A 24,646-nucleotide genomic window follows, 5' to 3' on the forward strand; every position below is an offset into this window, starting at 1 on the left:
GAGCAGATCTGGATGGCCACAAAAATGATCAGGGAGCTGGAACACCTCTCCAGTGAAGACAGGCTGAGGGAGCTGGAGTTGTTCAGCCTGGAGAAGAGAAGGCTTCAGGGAGACCTAAAGCAAACTTCCAGTACCTGAAGGGAATATGCCAGAAGAAGCGTGCTGTTTACAAAGGCCTGTAGTAGTAAGACAGAGGACAATGGCTTCAAACTAGAGAAGAGTAAATACAGACTGGATATTAGGAAGAAGTGGCTGTGGTGTTTTTTTTTTTTTTTTTTTTTTTTTTTTAATAAACCAGGTTGGAAGAGACCTTTAAGATCATCACATCCAACCTATCATCCAACACCACTTAATCAACTAAACCATGCAAACAAGCACCCTAACAAGTCTCCTCCTGAACACCTCCAGTGATGGTGACTCCAACACCTCCTCAGGCAGCCCATTCCAATGGGCAATCACTCTCTATGTGTAGAACTTCCTCCTAACCTCCAGGCTAAACCTTTCCTGGTGCAGCTTGAGACTATCCTCTTGTTCTGGTGCTGGTTGCCTGGGAGAAGAAATCAACCTCTGCCTGTCTACAACTTCCCTTCAGGTAGTTGTAGAGAGCAATAAGGTCACCCCTGAGTCTCCTCTTCTCCAGGCTAAGCAAGCTCAGCTCCCTCAGTCTCACCTTATAGGGCTTGTGTTCCAAGTCCCTCACCAACTTTGTTGCCCTTCTCTGGACACACTCCAGCAAGTCAACATCCTTCCTAAACTGGAGGGCCCAGAACTGGACACAGGACTCCAGGTGTGGCCTAACCAGTGCAGTGTACAGGGGCAGAATGACCTCCCTGCTCCTGCTGGCCACACTGTTCCTGATGCAGGCCAGGATACCATTGGCCCTCTTGGCTGCCTGGGCACACTGCAGGCTCATGTTCAGCCTACCATCGACCAACACCCCCAGGTCCTTCTCTACCTGGCTGCCCTCCAGCCACTCTGACCCCAGCCTGTAGCACTGCATGGGGTTGTTGTGGCCAATGTGCAGAACCCGGCACTTGGATGTGTTAAATCTCATGCCGTTGGACTCTGCCCATCTGTCCAGCCTGTCAAGGTCCTTCTGCAGAGCCTCTCTACCCTCCAGCAGATCAACTCCTGCCCCCAGCTTGGTGTCATCAGCAAATTTACTGATGATGGACTCAATGCCCTCATCCAGATCATCAATAAAGATGTTAAAGAGCACAGGGCCCAGCACTGATCCCTGGGGCACACCACTAGTGATGGGTTGCCAGCTGGATGTGGCACCATTCACCACCACTCTCTGGGCTTGGCCCTCCAGCCAGTTCCTAACCCAACGCAGTGTGCTCCTGTCTAAGCCATAGGCTGACAGCTTGGCCAGGAGTTTGCTGTGGGGGATGGTGTCAAAGGCCTTGCTGAAGTCCAGGTAGACTACATCACATCCACAGCCTGCCCCACATCCACCAGTTGGGTCACCTGATCCTGGAAGGAGATCAGGTTGGTCAGGCAGGACCTGCCCTTCCTAAATCCATGCTGGCTGGGCCTGATCCCTTGGCCATCTTGTAAGTGCTGTGTGATTGCACTCAAGATGACCTGTTCCATAATCTTGCCTGGCACTGAGGTTGGGCTGACAGGGCTATAATTCCCTGGCCCTTATTCTGGATGGGCATCACCTTGGCCAGCTTCCAGTCCTCTGGGACCTCTCCAGTGAGCCAGAACTGCTGAAAAATGATGGAGAGTGGCTTGGCAGCTCATCTGCCAGCTCTCTCAGCACCCTAGGATGGATCCCATCTGGTCCCATGGACTTGTGATGATCCAAGCAGTTGAGGAGATCTCTAACTACCTCCTCCTCCTGGAACAGAGGAAAACTATGCTGCTCCCTGTCTCCTTCTGCCAGCTCTGCAGGCCAGCTGTCTGGAAGACATTCTGTCCTGCTAGTAAAATTTGCGGCAAAGAAGGTGTTAAGTATCTCAGCCTTTTCCCCATCCTTTGTTACAACATTCCCCTCCTTGTCCACCAAGGAGTGGAGGTTGTCCTTGCCCTTCCTCTTGCTATTAATATCTTTATAGAAGGACTTTTTGTTGTCTTTCACAGCAGAGGCCAGTCTTTTGCCTCCCTAATTTTCTTCCTACAAGACCTAGCAACATCCTTAAACATTCTTGGGTTGCCTCACTGTGGTGGTCTAGACTGGGTTCTGGCCCGGATGCCATTGCACAGACCACACCTGGGAGGACCCAAAAGGGTCCAGCCCACTGGGTGGTCACAGCAAACCAGGTATTTCACCCACAATCCTCTGCTCCTCTATAAAACATCCACGTGGGGTTCCTACTTCCTCTTTCGCCCCCCTGCTGCTGCCTAGGTAAAATGGCGTGAGCTGCCTCCCTCGGGCCTGGCCTGGGCCAAGGCTGGCTTGGGGGGGGAGAAAGAGCCCTGGGGGTGGGGTTGGGTGTACCCCCAGGTGGGGATGGGATGTTCTTGGGTATGTTCTGGGATCTCTCTCTTTTGTCACGGTGCTTGTGGCTCTCTGTAAAACTTTCATCGTTGTTTTTTATTGTTTTCCCATTTAAACTTTCCATCACTTTTGTAATCTGTTTGTCTGAGTCATTATTTTTGCCTGTGGTGGGAGGATTGGCTTCCCAAACCACGATGCTCACCTTTCTTCCAAAGATGATACACCCTCTTTTTTTCCCTTAGCTCTTTTAGAAGTTCATTGCCCATCCAGGCTGGCCGTCTGCCCTGGCAGCTCATCTTCCGGCACACTGGCACAGCCTGTTCCTTTGCCTTCAAGAGTTCTTCCTTGAAGCAGGTCCAGCTCTCCTGGACCACCTTTGTTTTTAAGTGCTGTTTCCCAAGGAACCATCTGAGCTAGTTCCTTGAATAACCTGAAGTCTGCCCTCCGGAAGTCCAGAGTGGAGTTCTTCTTGCTGCCCCTCTTAGCTTGACTGAACACTGAAAATTCAATTATCTCGTGGTCACTGGCCCCCAAACACCCTCCGACCACCACATTGCCCACCAGCCCTTCCCTGTTGGTGAAGAGGAGGTCAAGCATAGCCTTACCCCTGGGAGGCTCTTGCAGCACCTGGGATAAGAAGCTGTCCTCCATGCACTCTAAGAACCTCCTAGACTGCCTCTTCTCTGCTGTGTTGAGATCCCAGCAGATATCAGGCAGGTTGAAGTTGCCCATGAGAAAAAGGTCAGGTGATCTGGAGACAGCCTTAAGCTGCCTGTAGAATGACTCATCAACATCTTCCTCCTGATCGGGTGGTCTGTAACAGACTCCAACCAGGATGTCTGCCCTGCTGTTCTTCCCTCTAATTCTCAGTCACAAGCACTCAACCCGATCATCTCTGATCTCCAGCTCAATGGCTTCTAGTGCCTCCCTGATGTACAGGGCCACCCCTCCACCCCTTCTTCCTTGCTTGTCTCTCCTGAAGAGCCTGTAGCCATCAATTGCAGCGGTCCAGTCATGTGAGTCATCTCACCATGTCTCTGTGATGGCAACTACGTCATAACTTTCCTGCTGCAACAAGGCTTCCAGCTCCTCTTGTTTGTTGCCCATACTTCGTGCATTAGTGTACATACACTTCAGCTGGGCTGCTGGTTTCACCCCTGACTCCAGCTTACCACCCTCAGACTCCTGTCTGGAGGGACTGGTTTCAAGCCCCTTCCCCCTTCAAATCTAGTTTAAAGCCCTATCAATGAGACCTGCCAATTTCTTTACCCTGAGTGTGGTGGAGCATTGGAAAAGGTTGCCCAGGGAGGTGTGAATTCATGTAAGACCTGTTTCCACTGCTTGTACTAAGAGAACAAATACTCCTTCTGTAATTAAAGGTTTGTCATTATGCTTGAAGTAATTTTTCTTTTAAAAAAAGACAGCAAGTTTTTTTAATCTTGGCCTACTAATATATTTATTAGAGGTGAATTCCCATGTTAAAAGCAATTTCACAAAAGTGCTTTGTAGTAGCTCTGCTCATAGCAAACACCAGAATCAGTTTTTAGTCAATTTAATCTTAGTATCATGCAAAAATCTAGTATCTAGCAGTTGTGTCCACTTCTGATTCTTCTCTGAATATCTGTTCCATGCTAAAATCTGTTGAAGTGCTAAGATTTTTTCAACAATGAAGAGAGAAAGGATTTAAATTTTTTTTTCCTGGAGATTGCAAAGAATTGTGTGTTTTGTAGTCTGAGCTACAGTGCTTTCTTGCTGACAGTGCTTGTCCATGCCATGATAGTCTGGCTGAACAGAAACAGATGTTGTGAGCAGATGTCCTGTCTGAAAGAGAGACTTCTGATGAAGTCCACTTTTCCATGGTGGGATTTCTTTAATGCTGTGTTTCCTTGAAAAGAAAGTTCTTAGTTTCTGTACCCACAAACTTCAATTAAATTGAATTAAGCACTTAGCTCTTCAAAGAGTTTTTTTTTCTCATGTGGAATCTCACTGCTAGGATTCTATGTTATCAGCTAGATTTCAGAAAGGAATTGTAGGCCAAAATTCTACTCATGGCCTTAAAACCTGAGCTTGTGTATGAGGACTGTTCCACGGCAACTTCTTAACAGTGATTTAACTTCTCAGAAAATGATTCTTTACTGCCCCACAAAGTGGGGATGGTACCAGTCTCACTGTGCATTCTATCCACAGTTTTAACACCAGCAGTAATTTTGTAGCTTGATCGCTACAACACCCACAAATGGGAGGTAAAAAATTTAATCTTTGTATGCCATCTGTGTTGTGTATTTGTAAAAGTTGTGTTTACTTTCCCTGTTCACTAGTAAATTCTGCTTCAGCGGCAGTTCACTGCACGGAAAATGAGGGAGACTAGGCTAAAGTAGTGTCCATGCACAGTATGCTTTCACTTCCTTCCCACAGTGGATAGGATTATCACATTAGTTTTGAAGGCAAAGGCAGACTCATCAAGGAGCCATGTTGGATCAGGGAAAAGGCAGAGGCGTTTTGCAGCCGTTTCTCAGAAATGGAAGCAGAGCTGTACCGCAGCTGTTGACCTGCTTACAAATGCATTTCAGTTCTGCAGCACTCTCCTGACTCTGCAGCTGATTATGAAGTTAAGCATATGGATTTGCTTTTACCCTCTGTGACTAAATCAGAAAATTGTATGTTGTGATTGGCACACAGACAAGTTTACCATCATTGCTTAGTATGTCTCAAATACCTTAAAAAGTGCTATCTTCTTGGTATGTTGCACAAGGTGCTTGTAACATTTGACAGATGTTCCCATAAATCTTTGTGCAGGAGAACTTTGCGGTATGAAACACTGAGTTGTGTGTTCACACCATGGCCTATAGGTGGCAGCAAAGAGTGTAAACAGCTGGGGCTGTTACGGAGCCTGAGTTCCTTGATGAGTGCTTCAACCATCCTTGTGTTGGTGCAAACCTTTTCAAGTACGTTCCTACAGGAGACAGAAAAGGTCCAATGAATTTAAGGGGTCTAAAGGGAGATACTAAGTTTTAAATTTGCTTGATTTAGGAGCTTAAAGCCAACGGACTGGCCTTCTACACAAATACTTCATGTTCTTGGAGCAAAGCAATGATTGTGCTGAATGTGAATGTGTTACATGTAGCCCAGAACAGTGCCTAGTCTATCTGGTTGCTGTGTGTTACACGGCACGAACAATTTGGGTTGTTGCTTTGCCTTTCTGCTGGGATAATTTTTAGGTTTTGCTGTTGAGAGATTTCTAACAAGGAAAGGCCACTGTGAGACTGAGAGGAAAGGACTCTGCTCTGGTTAGGCCGCACCTTGAGTACTGTGTCCAGTTCTGGGCTCCTCAGTTTAAGAAGGACATTGAAACACTTGAGTGTGTCCAGAGAAGGGCAACAAGGCTGGTGAGAGGCCTTGAACACAAGCCCTATGAGGAGAGGCTGAGGGAGCTGGGATTGTTTAGCCTGGAGAAGAGGAGGCTCAGGGGTGACCTCATTGCCCTCTATAACTACCTGAAAGGTGGTTGTAGCCAGGAAGGGGTTGGCCTCTTCTCCCAGGCAACCAGCACCAGAACAAGGGGACACAGTCTCAAGCTGCGCCAGGGGAGGTTCAGACTCGAGGTGAGGAGGAAGTTCTTCACCGAGCGAGTCATTCGGCATTGAAACTGGTTGCCCAGGGAGGTGGTTGAGTCATCGACCCTGGAGGCGTTCAAGGGGAGATTGGACGTGGCACTTGGTGCCATGGTCTAGTTATGGGGTCTGTGTTGATAGGTTGGACTCGATGATCCTCGAGGTCCTTTCCAACCTAAGCGATACTGTGATACTGTGATACTGTTAGTTGGCACCACAGGTACATTGTGTGAGTGCCAGAAAGCGCCATTGATAGAAAGGAAATTAAAATTGTCCTGAATAGAATTTAACAAGGAGGTGATTTCTGCATGTATTAGCAGTCCATAACCATCCTCAGAACTATTGTCAGCCAGAGAAATCCACCTGAAGTTACCAGTCTGCAAGACAGGAACTACCCCTGAACACCAAACCTTGATTCACTGTACCTTTAGTTCACTTGCAGAAGCCCTGGGGAGGAAGTGAAACCAAAAAAGCCAATTGTTTTTAGGTCCTTTGTAACTAGTGTTTTCAGATGCCTTTTTTTTCCAGTTTGTTTTTTGTTACTATGATCTTTCTCTGTGAGATGTAGGATACTAGAAAGCAGGGATTTGTGGTCTACTAACTGTGTTTTTTTTCTTCTGCCTTGTGCTCCTGCCAGCCTCTCTGCCAGCCATGGCAGTTCACATCTGATATTAGTGATATGTCCTAGTTATCTGTGTTGTGTGTGAGGGCTTAGCATTCCACTGGGTTGTGGTTTTTGTTTTGTTTTTCTTAATAAATTAAAGACTGGGAAGGAGTAACACACTAATACTTGACCATATAAGGGGGGTGACTCTTATTTTAGTTCTACTCCTTGCACAATATGCAGCTGAAGCCTTTTAAGGGCAAGCAGTGCAGACAGGGTGAAAACATCCAGAAGCAGAGCATCCATTCCACATTATAGTTTTATAGTTGGTGCCAGTGCTGGTGCTGTCATTGCTACTGCTGTGAATTTCTCACAGGCTATTGGGAGTTGCATTGTTTAAAGCAAGAGGCTATACAGATGAGACTGAAGAAAAAAAGTTAAAACCATTTAATTCATAGCTCCTGCATCTTGAGAAATAATGAGATTGAAGAGGGAACTGACTAAAGGGGAGCTGAATTAGACTCCCAAAGACAAGAAATTAAGTAGCAAGGAGCTCTCCAGAGTCAACAAGAAGTGACTACAGAAAACAAGTGGAAATACCTTGCAGTGAGAATGGGATAGGGGCTTGGTGACTAAAAAGAAAATTAATATTGTATCTACATTTTCAGTAACATTTGAAAAAAAATAGTTCTTTGCAATAGAAATTTGAATGTTGGAAAGGGAGTGAGGTAACTAATGCAAATGATGGGTTAGAAAATAAACTGGCAGCAGGACAGGAGATGAGTCCTAGATGTTATCTTTGTATTCCAAAATGATGGAATGGTTGCAAGTGCACAAGCTTATCAAGGCAAGGATCTCTGGTAAAAGGATGGAAAAATTGGTGTAGACAAGAGTAAGTTATTTTGATCTCAGAAGTCTTCAGTGTTGCAAAAATTTTGAAGCATTGCCAGCTTTATTTTATCAAATAAAATACATTTTAATGACAGTGTTAGGCTGTGTTCAGCTGGATAAATTTCTTGATAAATCAGATGCAGATCCTTACTTGTTTTTTTTTTCATTCTTTCTGTGAAGAAAGGCTACAGCAGTGGGAAGAAAAGCTGTTTTTCTTACTTTCAGTCAAACCATTGTCTTGCCTTTAAAATAAAATTAGCTTTAGGCCTTAAATCAAATGAGGATTTTATCAGATGGACATTAGGTAACACAGTCTATTTCAGTGGCTAAGTAGAGACTTAGAAGACTGAGTATGAAAACTTTGTATTCTTTAGCCAATGACTCTGAAGGAAACCATTGCAGGTTTGGTATTCTGCGAAATGTTGCTGCCCAACTCCATCCTTCAGTGCCCCACATGTCAGTCCTATTAAATCCTTCCATTCCTGTTAGGTAGGGCCCAGGAATGCTTATCTTTCTTCACAATGAGACTCTCTGCTCTCAAAATTATAACATTTTTTCTGCCTTAGTGCTCTCTCCACAGAAAGGAGTAGGATTGAAAAAAAAATGTATCCATGAAACACCACTGTGTTTTGAAACCTGTTCACCCAAGTGTCTCTAAGCATCTTTGACATTGCAGGTGATACCTAGAGGTGGTGGATGACTAGACAGACCAGGATGTGGAATAGCCACTTCTTTAGTGATCCTTTCATTAATACATATTTCTTTCTCCAAGTTAAGACTAAAAAATTAATACAAAGCTGCATTTTACCCTAGCCAGCATTTCACCTATGATGCAAAACTCTAGCCAGTACCCATTTAAAACAGATAATGAGACCTATCAAAGAAACCACTTCCTGCAATGTGGTGAGTTTTGTCTTCATGGTGAGCAGATGTCACAGCTTTGGCAGAGTAATTTTGTTTGATTGACTGATCAATTCTCAGAAGTTATAAAATTTTCACTGGGCACGAGAAAGTAAGCTTGTTGCAGGCCATTTGTTGTGTCTGAGTGATGTGCATTCATCAAGACTTTTTGTGGCATAGAAGAGAGTATGTTGGAGGAAACTACCCTCTGACTTTGGTTAATGTAAGTCATGGTAATTCTGTGAGAGGTCCACTGAAAAAATAGTACCACAAGGATATTCCTTTAAGTCTTTTACATAAAAGTTGTGGGGTTTTTTTTGTGGTTGTTGTTGTTGGGTTTTTTTTCAATAGAAAGTAATCTTTTTACACAGTTTAAGCAGGATAGAATTTTACTGTAATTCCAAGGAAAGTAATCTGGGCTATTAAGACTCCTGTATTCTCTTGTGGCAGTTGGCAGTTTAAGCTGGATCCCTTCTGTTCCTGCCACATACACCTCTGGTGTCCCAGGTGTCCAGCCCAGTGGGTGGACACAGGAAGCTGCAAATTTCATATTCATAATATCCTGCACCCTATAAATCTATTTGCAAAGTCATTCTCCTCCTGTTTCTTCCCTCTCTGTTCCTGTGGGAGGTGCTCCCTATTGGGTAATGGTAGGAGAGTATCTCAAGGCCTCTTAGGCATGGCTTGGCCTAATGCCAAGAGGAGAAGTGGGGAGGGGCAGTCTCAGACCTGGCCAGCCTGAGACTAGCCTAGCAGTGGGGGGGGTGGAGTATGTGAAGAAAGTGCCTGGGGGTTTTTGGGTGTACCCTCAGGTGGGGAGATGGGAAGTCTTGGGTGTGCTGGAAGGGATTCTGTATGCTTTGGGGTATTTTTTGTCTCTATGCTTGTGGCTTTTCCATTTAAACTTTCCATCACTTCTGCAATCCATTTGTGTGAGTGTCATTCTTTTGCCCCTGTCAGGGGCAAGAGAGGATCTGCCTGGCCTCAAACCAGGACACCTCTATTTTCCTAGTTAGGCAACATGCATATGACTATGAAGTATAAAGAAGAAAATCTGGGGTATTCAGATGTGCAATTGTACAATAAGTAGTCCAGATGCCTAATGCAGAACAGATAAGTTTTCCAAATTAATTCATTAAGACTTGAAAGACAATTTTAGAATTAGCTGTTTAGTGCTTTTTTTTTTTTCTTTTTTTTTTTTTTTTTTTGTCTGTTCATGATAGGGAATTTTCACAAATTCTGATCTTTATTATTATGTTCATTGTTACCTTTTTTTGTGTACCTGCCAGCTTATGCTTCGGTGAGAATTACTGTAGAACTCAAGAATTGACTTAACAATTCTGTGTTGGTACTGAAATCTCCAATGGTTCTGTTATCTAGTGAATAAATAACTCAAACTGTGTCTTGTGGTTGCATTACACATGTTCTTCTTGTGTTTTAATGAAAAAAGAGCGTGGTCAGTGTAGGTACTGTGTGACTACCTCCTCAAAATAACACTGAGAGAAGTTGCGTACTAAGAGGGTAAATTTAACTATATCACCTTACATTAATTTATATTCTTATTTTAAGTCACATTATTTGTTTTTTTTTTAAAGGCTGTTTAAAAACAGCTGCCTCTGCATTAATATAATTAGTATTTCAACATATTTGGAACATAAATACCCTTAGCTCTCATACAGAGTTGTAAAATGTGTAGAATCATTGAATGGTAGGGGTTGGAATGGACCTCTGGTGATCATCTAGTCCAGCCTGCCTGCTAACACAAATACTCCTAGATCAGGTTTCACAGGAACGCGTCCAGGCAGGTTTTGAAAATCTCCAGAGAAGGAGACTCCACAGCTTCTTTGGGCAGCCTGTTCCAACATTCCATCACCCTCAAAGTAAAGAATTTTCTCCTTAAGTTCAAGTGGAACCTCCTGTGTTCTAATTTGTGGCCACTGTCCCTTGTCCTATCCATGGGCACCACTGAAAAGACATCCACCCTTTAGATATTTGTAAGTATTGATAAGATTCCCTCTCAGTTTTCTCTTCTCCAGGCTTAAAAATACCCCAGGTCTCTCAGCCTGTCATTGTAAGACAGGCTCTCCAGCACCCTAATCATCTGTGTGGTCTTCCATTGGACTCTCTCTAGTAGTTCCCTGCAACTCTTCTTGGCCACAGGGGCATATTCCTGGATCATGGTGGACTTGTGAAACAGGATTTCCAGGTCCTTCTCCACTGAGCTGCTTTCCAGCAGGTCAACCTCTAACCTGTTCTAATTAATGGGGTTATTTCTCCCCAGGTAAAGTGCTTTACGCTTGCCATTGTTGAACTTTGTGAGGTTGCCCTCTACCCAGCTCTCCAGCCTGTTCATCTCTTGCTGAATGGTAGCACAGCCTTCAGGTGTGTCAGGCAGTTTTGCCAGTTTTGTATCATCAGCAAACTTGCTGAGAGGACACTCTGTTCCTTCATCTAGTTTGTTGATGAATGTGTTGAACAGGACTGGACCTAGTACTAACTCCTGGGGAAATCCATTAGCTACAGGCCTCCAGGTTGACCCCACACTGTTGATCACAAACCTGTCCTCTGTTGTTCAGCCAGTTGTCAATCCACCTCGCTGTCCACTTCTCTAGCCCACACTTCCTGAGCTTACCCATGAGTATGTTATGGATATGTGGGCAGAAGAGCTAAGGTGATTGCTGTTCAGTTTAGGTCCAGGTGTAAACACACAGTTTCACAGTCTAGCGAGAGCTAATTAGTGCTACACCTAGATAGAAGAAACTTTGTTGTGTAATCTCATTGATGTTACGAACACCTATGCTGAAAGAAGGCAGGCAAGAACACTGTTTGAAATCAGTCCCATTAAGTGTCTGAGGTGACAAGAACCAGATTTGCCATGTTTTTTTTAATCCTTCTACACAGTTCATGGAACATGTAAACACAGGTATATCAACTGTGTGGTTAGACATAAATAGAATGCCTTTACTATAAATAGACTAGGAAAACTACCCTATTAATATGGCATATTTATTTCCAGTTTTTATATTGAATTGTCCTGGAGGTATATTCTGTACACCACACTGGGCCTTTTGACAGCTAGCCTCTTCACCCAGAGAACTCAGGAGACTGAGGTATTGACCTTACAGGAGTCCTGCTGTATCAGCATCTTGCTGATGATGTATTATACTTACAGATATGGACATATAAAATTTACTCTGATGAGTGAGAACTCTGCAAAATAAAAACTTACTTTCTGAGAGAAGCAGTTTCCTGTGTGGCCAAGACATCTCATACAGACAACAAAATCTTTGCATTTTTTCTTACTCCCTAGATTTTGAGACTTCAGTGTAAATGTATAGAAAGAAGCTGTATGTAGACTTATTTTAGTTATTCTGTGAGGGTATATTATTAAAACATCATAGGTTGTAATTAATGTATCTGTGATTTGTTACAGATAAAACAAAATCCTGTACTGTGACTCATCAGCAATTGTTCTTGCAGGATTACAAGTTTGAGAAACCCTAGACCTAAGCATTTATTTGCCCAGTGGAATAAAACATTGCCTTAATAGCTCCCAATCTTGTCATGAAGCCATAAGCAGCTTTAGGTAGTGCTGGGAATCTTCAGTGGTACATAGACATTAATTTCCAAAATTTGATCCACAGAAGATACTACCCTTTTGTCATAGCTGTCGTTTAAAAGCAACAAAGTCTGGCTGCTTGGTGTAAGAGTGACTGAAAACTCTACTTTGACATTTTGTCTACCAGAAAGCATATTGATGAATGCAAGGTGGGGAGAAAAACTTTTTTTTACTTTCTGGGCACTGAAGGCATACCAGTCATATTTCTTGTTTAGAAAGCTGTAGATGTAGGAGCATTAAAAATCCCTCCCCATTACCACAATTAATCTTTGTTTTCCCTGGCTTTGAAGATCTAGTAATTTCCCACTTATAAAATACTGATTTCCTTCCTCTGAGGGTATTTTTCTGTACTTGTCATTGTTATTTGTTTGATCTGGTACAGCACATTATTTCTGTGAGTCTGTAGGTTTAAGATTTTTTTGCATCTTTCTTTAGGACCCCTTCTCATGTTTCCAGGGATGATTATTCATCTTAAACATCTAGGAGTTGCATGAAGACACATTCTAGATTTATTGAAACTTTCACTGATGATTCTTTAGTTCAGTAAAATGGAAAAAAAACAACCCAAGAAAAAAGCAAAAGGATACACTTGATTGCTCTTCTACATATTTACTCTGTTAAAGTCTTAAGAGTCAAGAACAAGAAAATATTTCAAGGAGCAATTTGTCATATTTCACTATAACATTTTTATGTATAAGTTTATATGTATGATATGTTTGTTTGTTGGAAAGGCTTAGGTTTAGGTAAGCCCAATGCTAACAGAATCCTCTGTATTTTCTGTGCATAGAAATCTTTGAAAACCATTCCAGGCTCTGGTGCTGGCCAAGACAGGTTCATCCAAGGCTGTTTGCTCTGAGACTAGGGGAATACATAAGAGTGAAAGGGGAAGGATTTCCTTCTCCAAAACCAGTCCCAGGATGTGGGAACATTTCTGCAAGCAGAAATATTCATGCTCTATTTTTAGGCTACCTCGAGAGAATTGGGTTTGCCCTTCCAACATGTTGTCTATTGTTTTCTGGTTGTTTTCTATTTTTTTGGCAATATGGGCCTGTTCCCAGCCTGCAGTTACCTTTCAAGTTCTTTACTTTTTGCAGAGCCAGGGAGAAACCTGTTCAGCTCTGCATTGTACAACCTTCATGATGCAGCAGCATTTCTAGCGGCCAAAGGTAGAGCTGTGCTGTATATATACAAGGAGGTATACACTTGCCTCTTCATCTAAACTAGAGGCATGAAAACTGAGTTAAGGATTAAACATGGTAATGATATTGTTTTTCTCCATATACCTGTTCAACTCTTCTCAAATAAGTATCAGTAGTTCTTAAACTATCTAATTTAAAACCAGTCTTCTTAGATGGAATATGTACATATAAAAATAAACAGGTAGTTCGAATAGTAGGAGACTCAGCAATGGGCACCATCACATGAAGAAGGAAAGAAAAATTGGATTTGGAAAGTCTCTACCAGTGCTAACTAACAAACTAAACACTTCTGAGAGACGAAAAACCTTCAGAGAGCTAAACCTTCACTTAGGTACATTTATATAGCAGAGTTTGAAAGGGTCAGTATTGAATATTTGGATATTTCATCTCATTTGCCTTATGCACCTACTTAAAGACAGGGAGATGGACTATCTCAAGGGTGTCTCTGTATATCTGAGAGGTGACTGCTTTCATCTTGACACATCATTTTTAGATAGGTTGTGGTAAGTGCATTAAATCCCGGTTTGACTAATCTACTTTGCTTGGACTTGACTGCAGTTAAATTCACTTAAATTGTTGCATGTCAAGAGTCCTTTTTTGGTGATTGCTGCAGCAATCCTGGGGATCCTGTAAAGTCCTTTTTAGTCAGTCTAGTTGCATGGCTACAATATATAAAGTATTATTTCTTGTCTTAAAAACCTAGGCACACAATGAAAACAAGCAAATATTATTAGAAACAAGAAGAATGGCAGTATTCATTCTGCATAAACTCCAGATTGGTAGCAGTTTCCTTAGAGGATTTGTTTTTTCTTGTGTGTGTGGGCTTTTTTTTTCCAAGAAAGGATTTTTTGCATTATACTTATTGCAAGAATAACTAGCAGTTAACAATGTGAGGAAGGGGAAACACATAGAGCTTACGCAGAATCACAGAATGGTAGGATTTTGAAGGGATATCTGCATTTATCTAGACCAAACCTGCTGCCAGAGCAGGTTTACCTAGAGCAGGTTGCACAGGAAAACATCCAGGCAGGTTTTGAAAGTCCAGAGAAGGAGACTCTACAACATTTCTGAGCAGTCTGTTCCAGTGCTCTCTGACCCTCATTTTCTCCTTATGTTTAGATAGAACTTAATGCGTTCTAGTTTGTGCTTGTTGCCCCTTGTCCTATAATTGAGCACCACTGAAAAGACCCCAGCCCTATCCTCTTGAAATATTTAAATATCCCTTCTCTTGGTCCTTTCCTCCTAAGACAGGTGCTCCTGTGCCCTAACAATCTCTGTAGCCCTCCATGGTATTTCCCTGCCACTATGGAACTGGCGAGTTCAAAATGGGGGAATGATACTCTAGGTGTGGCCAAACGAGGACAGAGTAGAGGGGAAGGTGAATCTTCCTTGACCTGGTGGCCATGCTTTTCATAACACAAACTGAGATACCATTGGCCTTCTTGCCTACAAGAGCATGCTGCTAGCATATGAACTTGTCCACTAGGATTCCCAAGTCCTCCTCTGTGGAGCTGTTTTCCAGCAGGTCAACCTGTAGCCTGTACTGGCGCATGGGGTTATTCCTTCCTAGGTGCAGTACTCTATATTTTCCCTTGTTGAACTTCATGAAATCCCCTTCTGCCCATCTCTTCAGCCTGTCCAGGCCTTGCTGAATGTCAGCATGGCCTTCTGGTGTCTCAGCTACTCCTCCCAGTCTTGTATCATCAGCAAGCAAGTATGCTTGGTGAGAGTATGCTCTGTTCTCTCCTCCAGGTCATTGATGATTATGTTGAACAAGACTGGACTCTCTATTAATCCCTGGGGAACACTGCTAGCTACAGGTCTCTGACTAGGTTCTACACCCCTGGTCACAACCCTCTGAGCTCTGTCATTCAGCCAGTTCTCAATCCACCTCAGTGTTCCCTCCTCTCACCCACGCTTCCTAAGCTTGGCTATGAGAATGTTACAGGATGTTATGTAACAGTGTAAAATATCTTGTTGAGACAGACAACATTTATTGCTCTCCCCAAATGTGTCTGGCTAGTCACACCATAGTAGAAGGCTATCAGTTTGGTGAAGTATGATTTCCCTTTCATGAAGCCTGTCATTTCTTGAGTCCTCCTTCTAGCCCTTTACTAAAGACTGGAGTGACACTGGCCATCCTCTAGTCTTCAGGCACCTCTGCTGTTCTCCATGAGAGTGGCTTAGCAATAACCTTAGGCAGCTCCCTCAGCACTTGTGGATGGATCCCATCAGATCCCATAGATCTGTTGATGTCTGACTTGCCCAGATGATCTGTAACCCAGTCCTCCTCAACTAAAGAAGAATCTTCATTCCTCTGAAGTTCTCTGTGACCTTCAGGGACTGGGATTCCTTAGGGACAGCCTTAACAGTAAAGACTGAAGCAAAGGAGGCATTCAGTAACTCTGCCTCTCTGTATACTCTGTCACCACAGCACCCATGTTGTTCACCAGTGGGCACACATTTTCCTTAATATTTCTTTTCCCACTAGTGTATTGTATGGTGGTTTATTTTGGCTCTTGAAAATACTGATACGTCAGCTGGCTAGTGGGAATGTTTCATAGAGGTGCATCAGAGGAGACAGAGAAAGTAAGTTCAGACTCAGATTAAGAAAGAAAATTTTTTATTAAAGGAGATGCTATATCATGGAAGTAGTTGGCTTTGGACACATGAACAGAAGCATAGGTGTCTTTTAAGAATATTGCTGTTGGCTTCCTGTGTTTGGTAAAGTAAGGTACTGCAACACAATGCTTTAACTTTTATTAAAATATTAGTATAACACAACTGTGTTTCCTTAAGTATGACTGTTTAATGTCAGTCTCAGAAGAAAGATACTGGTAAGGTCTATTGAGCTCAGGTCCTGAATTTTCCAAAATGCTTCACTTAGTCTATAAATATACCTGAGTTCTGGTTAAAGTCAGATTCTGAGACAAGGATTGGTTTGAATGGATCTCTTGATCTCTGCCATTGGGTGCTTTAATTTTTATTTTAAGTTACAGCCCAGCTGTCAGGAGATGTAGCAAGAACTAAAATATTCCTCAACAGATCTCAGGCCATGTGTGCAAAAAATAATGTCTCAATCATGTGATGTTTTATTGTGTCTTTCCAGAGTGGCAAAAGTCATGAAGGTCCCTGTGTATGAGACACCAGCGGGGTGGAGATATTTTTCCAATCTTATGGACTCTGGACGTTGCTCTCTTTGTGGAGAGGAGAGCTTTGGCACTGGTAAGTGGCACATAATCAATCATCTCCACAGACTTTTAATGACAACTGTTAGTTTTTCTGGGTACCTGAAGTCAAAGCCAAAAGAACCAGAATATTAACTCTCTCTTGTGCTGGAACAGAGAACTGTCATTTGTTCACATCTTGAGAGTCTTCTTGCTACTCTGGTGCCAAGTACCTTAAGGTATAAAGAAATGAGGAATGTGGACATTCAGAAGCATTCTTATCACTGCCTATCCAGCTTTTGGAGGTGCCTGGCACTCTCTTATGACTTGAACATTATGCAGAAAGGTCTCTCTGGTTCCACTGTAATACTACCTTCAGAGACCGCACCAGCATTTGGAGGGATTTTGCCTGTATGGAAAATCCACATGGTTTTCCTTAATGTGATTCAACACATGAAGTATGTCTAATGGTATGTCTGATCAAATCCATTGCAAGTGCCCCTTTTGGAACATCACAATTACCAAAGCTCAGATAAAATCATCATTAGAAGATATTTAGTTATATCCTGACATCTGTGTTCCCTAAGTATTTCTCATTTACCTGTCCCAATGACCAGTCAAACAATAGAATGCAGAACTCAGTACTGCAGGAAGCATTAAAGCAAACAAAAAATGTTGTCTATAAAGCTGCAAAAGCACAGTTTTGTTTTGTGAGAAAAGCTGAAAAAAAATTAATTGTGTTTCTTTTTTTCTTTCCTGAGTTCTTATCTTTATTTGCCAATAGGGATATGTTACAAATTCTTTTTGAAAGAGCATGTACCCATAACACAGTCAATCACTTGACTAATGACATGCCACTTTATGTGTTAGCCTGTCCTTAGTGGTCTTTAAGCATCCAAATGAACTATGATAGAAGAACCAGAATTGTGTTAAATTTCTTTGTGTGTCTGTCTGTAAAAAGTGAGAGAATTGAAATTAGTAATGATTGTTACTTTCCTCTGCTTGTGAATGGGAGCCAGTGTCCCAACATTGGCATCTGGGGTGCCTTGACTTAATGGCTGTGACTGGCACAGATTTGTATTGTCTTGAATATATCTTTTGAATAGGTGTTTTCAAAGCCTGTTCTGCAAAGCCATTGAGTGAGCTGTACCATGGAGAGAGGGTTGGCAAGATCTTGCACCTTTTGAAATATACCGCCATTTGTTCTGCCCCATTTGCCTATGAGAAGTTTGGACTGGGGAGTTTTAAACTCTCACTGGTTTTTGATACCTTTTCACCAGGCCAATTCTGTACCCCTTTCCCTTTTAATATTGAGCCTTCTCCTGCTTATCTAAACCCAGATGTTTCTATGAAACTTGAGTGGGTTTGAAACATTGGTATGACCTTATTAGCACCCAAATTATTTGCAGAAAATCCTTGCCTTCATCATCATGTGGGAGAAAGGGAAGTGTGGGTTTTGACTGGAAGGAGCTTGCAAGAGTTTGATGGTGAGTTCCCATTGGCTGAAGTACATCTGGGTACCTTCACCCATTGAGTGCAGCATCTACTGCTGTGTATGTTTCTAATTGTAGTAAAACAGTCAGGGGTGGCCTTTCTGTGTGCCCTAAGCCACAACAAACTACCGCCTCTTGCATACTGATGTTTTGGAAATAAGGCTCTTTAGATCATCTTCTGGTGATGTTGAATGCAATTCTTGCATACGCTTTTTGTCTCAGAAAGGAGAGTCTATGGTTGCTTAGTAGAAGCCTTGTCTCCTTTTAGGAAACTTGTCATGAAAATTTTATGGTGCATTTATGAAAAAAAACACCCAACCAACAAAACAGAACATGAATTTCCTTGGCACACTGGAGAGGCATGTTCAGATCTTGTTAAGTAGACTGTTCCAGGCATTAGTGCACCTCTGCCTGCACATCAGTTATATGGAAATCAAGAAAAGTGGTGTCAGGGCTTTATCTACTGAAACACTGAGGGCATTGTGATCTGCACTGGCATAGTTTTATCACCCTGAGCATCAGACGGCTGTTAAAGTTGGGGAAGAAAGGCACATGTCTCACAGAGGTCAAGGAAGGGCCTCTGGATTTTTTCTGTTCTTGTAGGCATGTAAGATAATTCCTCTGTCTCTTCTTAGACTAATGTTTTTCCTTTGCTTGTATCCATCTGTAGGGCCATAAACCTATGGCATTTTGCCCTAGAGCTTCTCTTCTGATTTTACAGATTCCATCTCGTGTACTCAGACCAGTCTCTGCAGTCCTAATGCTCTCTGTGTTCCGGTCTTAGTGTGGTTCTCCTATCATTAATTCTTCAGATTGCTCATAAATGCTGTCTCTTGGGAATTCTAAGGGTGCTTAAACAACGTAATGCTGGGCAGAATAAAAAACTGCTTTACAGCACTATCTAGTCTGTGCATTCCAGCATGTTCTGGTCAGATAAGCTTTGTTGTACCTGCAGCAATTCAGAAGAGAAAGCCTCCCGACCTCCCATTTAAGCCAATGCCATCTAAAGGCTAATGTTAACCTTCAAGATTCAATTCCATGGGCATCCAGACAACTTGAGCACTGGGTTTAAATTCCTCAGTGTGTATGTATGTGCTGTGTAAATGAACCATGGGAGCACCTACAGGGCAATTATGCAATGACTACAATACCTTGAGTTTGTTTTTCTCCTTGCCTCAGTTTCCTTATCACACTTCAATTCAATCCATCTGTCTCAAAATTTCTCATATGCCAGCAGGTTTATTTGTAAAATGAAGTCAGGTCTGTGGATGACCAATACTTTAGCCATTTGAGCTGTTTTTAGCAGTAAATGTTTACCCTCTTGAGGATCTTTTAGTAATATTCTAAGCTGCATGACCCTCACAAGTTTCTGCTGGTATTGGGCATTTAGATCAAATCTGCAGCTTTCCCTTCAATCATGCCTGTTTAGGGAACTGAAACTTGTTAGCTTTCAATGTGGAATACTTGAAGAAATGTACCAAGTAGCTGATCAGAGTGGAAAACTTGCTGCTCTGTGCAAACAGGAGGTTTTACAGATCCACTTTTATTGTCAAACAAGCCAAACAGCACTGGAGACTTATTGCTTGTGTACCCAGGTAATACAGCTCAGATGGAATTTCCAAATATTACTGAGCCCTGGTTTTATAACATAAGGGATTTTGCTCTGGCAAGTAAATTAAAGCAAATTCTCTGCTATAAAAGGACAAAAGATTTTGAAAACATCCCATAGGGCTGTGTTTCCCAGACTTGTTTTCTGGCAGCTGATCTTGGAACTCAACCAATATTTTACAAACTTCTTCCATTTTTGTAGCAGTGTGGGGAGGTTGTCAGATGAGGTTAGTAGCTTTCTGGTTCTCTGACTAATACCCAGGACACAGTTCAGAGAAGGGTGTCAGGAGCAGTGATTAGTTTTTAAATTTCATTAGCAAACAAGCAGGATTAGTAGAGCTATGTGTTTTATTTCATCTTTCTGCAGTTGAAGACACTTCAGTAATTGCTGCATCTTTCATAAATATGCATGCTTCATCTCTGCATTTCCAGATGCTATTAACATCAGCTGCCTTCTCCAGCAAGATCAAGTAGAAGCAATACTAGTGGAGAATATAAAATTGTACTGCTGAAATATCAAATATGGTAAAACCTTAAAAGAGCTTTGTGGTGATATCTGTTACAGTAACAGAAATCTAAAGTAATCTCATCAACTTGAATAAAGCAACAGATCACAATGTTCCTAAATCTCCATTTGCCTAAAATAACAAGTTTCAGGTTGTTGGAGGATAAGTTTGTGTGACTCACGAGTGTGTGCAAGCAGAATTATTACTATGGATTTATATAATTGCTTTAGACAGATTTTTGTTTTATAATCAGGTGTACAGAACACACTGTAGTAGACAGGGGTGACTAATTTAGGGAAAAGCGGTTATTTTCAATCTGGACATTTGACCCTCAGGGCTTACTGTCTCAGATGCAGAGTAAATCAGACAGAGAGAAAATCTCAGATACAGAGTAAGTTAGATATGTAGAAGACAGACACCGTGCCCAAGCTTTCCAGTTTCAGAAAAACCATAATATGAACATTTTTACACAATCTCACTTTGTTTTTCAGGCTATTGCCTCTCAAAGCTTTATTTCAATTTAAGCCTGTTTAAGTTTCGTACTTTTTTACAGATGGGTACACACTCTGAGAGTTTTTCCCAGATTGTTTACTCCTGAGTCCAGCTATAGCAATTGATTGTAGTAGTAAAATATAACTTTTGCCTCTTCTGTATGGAGAAATATGTTACAAATTACCTTGACAATAATTTGTCCAAGCAGCCGCAGTTGCTGTAATTTCCCTTACTAAGGACTAATTAAGCATAATGGGATAATCAGAAAAATAGTTGTTGAATCCTTTGTTCTGTTGTCTCTTTCTGCTTTGTCTCCTTAAACACAGTCCAGAATTCATTAATGCTTTGGATGTTTCTATTTAAAATAGCATTAGGAATTACCCTGAGATTGCTGAGAGCCCTCAGCAAGCCAGGAGGAGTATTACTATTGCAATCTCAGGCATATATAGTTGTTACACCTTAAACTTAATCCCTTTAGACAACTCTGTCCCTGCAGATCCACAGCAGCAAAGAAGAATGGTATTACCTGACCTAAAGCATCAGAATGAGCTCCCTCCCTAGAGTTCATACCATGTCAACTGGGCAGTCAGGAGTCAGAGAGAGAAGAAAAGCAGGTAACTACAGACAATGGAACAGAGTTGGCTAACAGAATTCCAGGAATAGGATAGGATAGGATAGGATAGGATAGGATAGGATAGGATAGGATAGGATAGGATAGGATAGGATAGGATAGGATAGGATAGGATAGATTGGAATATATGGTTTTACCTAGGGGAAATCATGTTTGATCAAACTGACAGCCTGTTATGAGGACATAACCAGGTGGACAAATGATCATTGAGCAGTAGATGTGGTTTATGCTGATTTCAGTAAAGCGTTTGACACTGTGTCCTACAGCATCCTTGCAGCTAAACTGAGGAAGTGTGGTCTGGACAATTGGGCAGTAAGGTGGATTGAGAATAATTGAAGAAAAGAAGTCAAAGAGTCGTGATCAATGGATTGGAGTCCAGCTGGAAGCATGTATCTAATGGAGTCCCTCAGGGGTCTGTACTGGGACCCGTACTATTCAATATATTCATCAATGACCTGGATGAGGGCACAGAGTGCGCTGTAAGCAAGTTTGCTGATGACACAGAACTGTGTGGAGTGGCTGACACTCCACCAGGGGGTTGTGCTGCCATTCAGATTGGAGAGTTGGGCAGGGAGAAATTTAATGAAATTCAATAAGGGCACGTGTAGAGTCTTGCACCTGGGAAAGAACAACCCCAGGTATCAGTGTAAGCGGGGGACTGACCTGGTGGAGAGGAGTGAAAGGAAAAAGGACCTGTGGGTCCTAGTAGATGGAAGGTTGACCATGAGCCAGCAATGTGCTCTTGTGGCCAAGAAGGCCAATGCCATTCTGGGGTGCATTAGAATGGGTGTGGTTAGTAGGTGGAGACAGCTTCTCCTCCCTCTCTACCCCGCCCTGGTGAGACTGCGTCTGGAATATTGTGTCCAGTTCTGGGCCCCTGAGTTCAAGAAGGACAGGGAGCTGCTTGAAAGAGTCCAGCACAAAGTCACAGAAATTATTAAGAGAGTGGAACATCTTCTTTACGAGTGCAATAAAATATATATTTTATATTTAATATTTCTGGTGGTGGTATCTTCATATGCCACTGTAACTTATTTACAAGGTATATTTACAGGTTCTGTTATTTGATTGTGGGTAACATATTCCACATATGAAAACAGTTAAATGATTTAAGCACAAATCTGAGACTTTTCCAATACCACAATTTAAACTGGAAATGAAGGTGCTGTGATCTGCAGTTTCCCACGAGGGGGATTCTGTGGCAAACCACCTGGGTAGTCATGGCTTGCACCTTTGTCTGTTATCTTCCCAGATGCTGTAACTGTAATTTCAAACAGCTCTTGGCTTGGAGAGGGCTAAGGAACCTCTCTCCTCCTGCGTGCAGTTCACAGGCTGTAGCAGTGCAGCTCTTCTGGGATTCGGTTCTCTCAAGGCTTTTCCCCTTCCTGCCTTTGGCACAGGGCTCTCGGAGTGTTGGTTGCCTTGTTCCAGGTGCAAGGCCCAGGTGTGGTTTGCCTGCTAGGGCAGGCTCTTCAGCTGCAGCCCTAGCAGCATTTGGGTCTTGTTGCTTTCTGGGTGAGAACAAGGCAAATTGCCTACCTTCTCTGGTAGTTTAAATACTGTCCCAATACGATTAATGCCCCTTGGTAACAGATAAACCTGATAGCTGAACCTATAGAATGGGTCATATCCAAACATGGCCAGGGGCACACACAGTTCACAGGTGTGTTACAAGGTTAGTTACACATGGTACATGTTTACCTGGATCATCTGGACGCCAGGAAATGTCCAGGTTAGCACCTGCTTGAAAGAGTCCTGTGTAGACCCACAAAGATGATTTAAGGAGTGGAACATCTGAGGCTGAGTGAGCTTGAAGAAGAGGAGTCTGAGAGGAGACCTCATTCCTGTTTATAAATATGTGAATGGCAATAAAGCCAGGATCTTCTCAGTGATGTCCAACATCAGGACAAGGGGCAATGGTGCTAGCTGAAGCATAGGAGGTTCCACACGAACATAAGGAAAAGCTTTTTCACTGTGAGGGTGACAGCACTGTAACAGGTTACCAAGAAAATGTCTCTGAAGACATTCAAAACGCACCCAGATGCATTCCTGTATGACCTACCCTAGGTGATCCTGCTTTGTCAGGAGGGCTGGAGCAGATGATCTTTCAAGATCCCTTCCAACCCCTGACATTCTTTGCTAAAAGGATAAAGGGCAATAAATAGGGCAACATATGTGCAGTTGATGGATATGGTGGAGAAATAGAAGAGTCAGAATAAACACACGCTGACAAATCTCAGGTGTCAGTTTTCTTCCTATTAGGAATAACAAACTAAGACACTTCTTGGGCACACAGAATTATTGCCCCTGTATTAACATTTGATTTGGTACCTTTTGATTCTGGAGCACTTGGGTTGTTCCCAGTTTTTCAATCCAGACTTTTGCCTCTGGGTTACTTTTCTTCCAGTTCTTTCTTTCTTCAAAGAAGGAACAATCTGTATGTATTCCTGAAGGACACACGAGGACACAGCACATGCTATAGCTGTAAAATTGATCACAATATTTGTGTACACTCATCCCCCTTCATAGAGATTTATGAGCTTGAGCCATGCCAGAGCAAGTCTGAGCATAGCAGAGAAATTTCTAAAAATTCTGTCCATGTTTCACTGTTTGTTAAGTCAAAACTCATCTCTTCTTTGGTGTTCACACCATTGCACATGTCATGATATACAGACTGTTCTGTTGAGTGAATGTTGTGTCTACTGTTACTGCAGTGTTACACAAGAGGAAAACAATTATTGTTTACATTGCTGAGGGGCCTAGCTCAATACCATGTCTCCACTTCTTGCTGGTATCTGTTGAGACATGCCATTTAAGTTGCTGTCCTACCCAGCCATGGTCCCCCTGCGCTAGACCTACCTATGGTTTCACATACTGGCCCTGTCCTCAGCCTATCCCCAGGGATGTGCCTAATATTTGGGACTGGGGCTTGCTTCCCCAGTGGCCCCTGGCCTGCCCTGCTCCTAGTTGGGTTGATGGGATGGGCTCTGGCTGCTGGGCCCTTCCCTGCCAGCCTTGGGGAGCCTCCAGTGCTCACAGACTCTAGGGAGTCCCCAGCCTCTGTGGTGGCCTAGTAACTTTTCCTGCTGCTACTAGAACAATGAAAACAGGTGGGAAGGGACAGCTCTAGGACTCTTTGATGTCAATGGCAGAAACCTGCCCTGTTATCTGGGAACATATTCTTGACTACAGTAACAATGATTGTGACGATGCTGTCTGCTTTGCCTACAAGTAAGGTGAGGTTATTAGCCATAGTCCATATTGCTGGTGTTTCTGTGGAAGGCATCCCTCTGCTGATCTAGTGTATTATTTCAATGAGGAAGTACAGAACATGTGGCCCAAAGGGCTAATTGTCGGTGGAGGGACATTGTTCCCCCTCTCCTGCCCCACCCCCTTTCTTCTTAGACCGATTTGCAAAGCTATGAGAGCTCATAAATAACCCTGCCTTTTTTCCTTCTGCTTAGTTGGCACTCTATGAT

The 24,646-nt window shown here is 42.7% G+C and overlaps 1 protein-coding gene across 1 annotated transcript in view; it reads left to right on the forward strand.

Annotated features, from left to right (window-relative positions):
- Window positions 1–24,646, forward strand: part of LOC137460365 (phosphoglucomutase-like protein 5) — a gene marked incomplete at its 5' end in the record, with an annotated part of 77,229 nt that overhangs the window by 32,791 nt on the left and 19,792 nt on the right. Inside the window, one exon of the mRNA XM_068170751.1 lies at window positions 16,380–16,495. Within this exon, the coding sequence (XP_068026852.1) occupies window positions 16,380–16,495 (116 nt within the window). The remainder of the gene's footprint in view (window positions 1–16,379; window positions 16,496–24,646) is intronic.

This window comes from Melanerpes formicivorus, unplaced genomic scaffold, assembly GCF_026170545.1.
Source record: "Melanerpes formicivorus ecotype bairdi unplaced genomic scaffold, bMelFor1.0.p_v2 SCAF_558, whole genome shotgun sequence".
Classification (NCBI taxonomy): domain Eukaryota; kingdom Metazoa; phylum Chordata; class Aves; order Piciformes; family Picidae; genus Melanerpes; species Melanerpes formicivorus.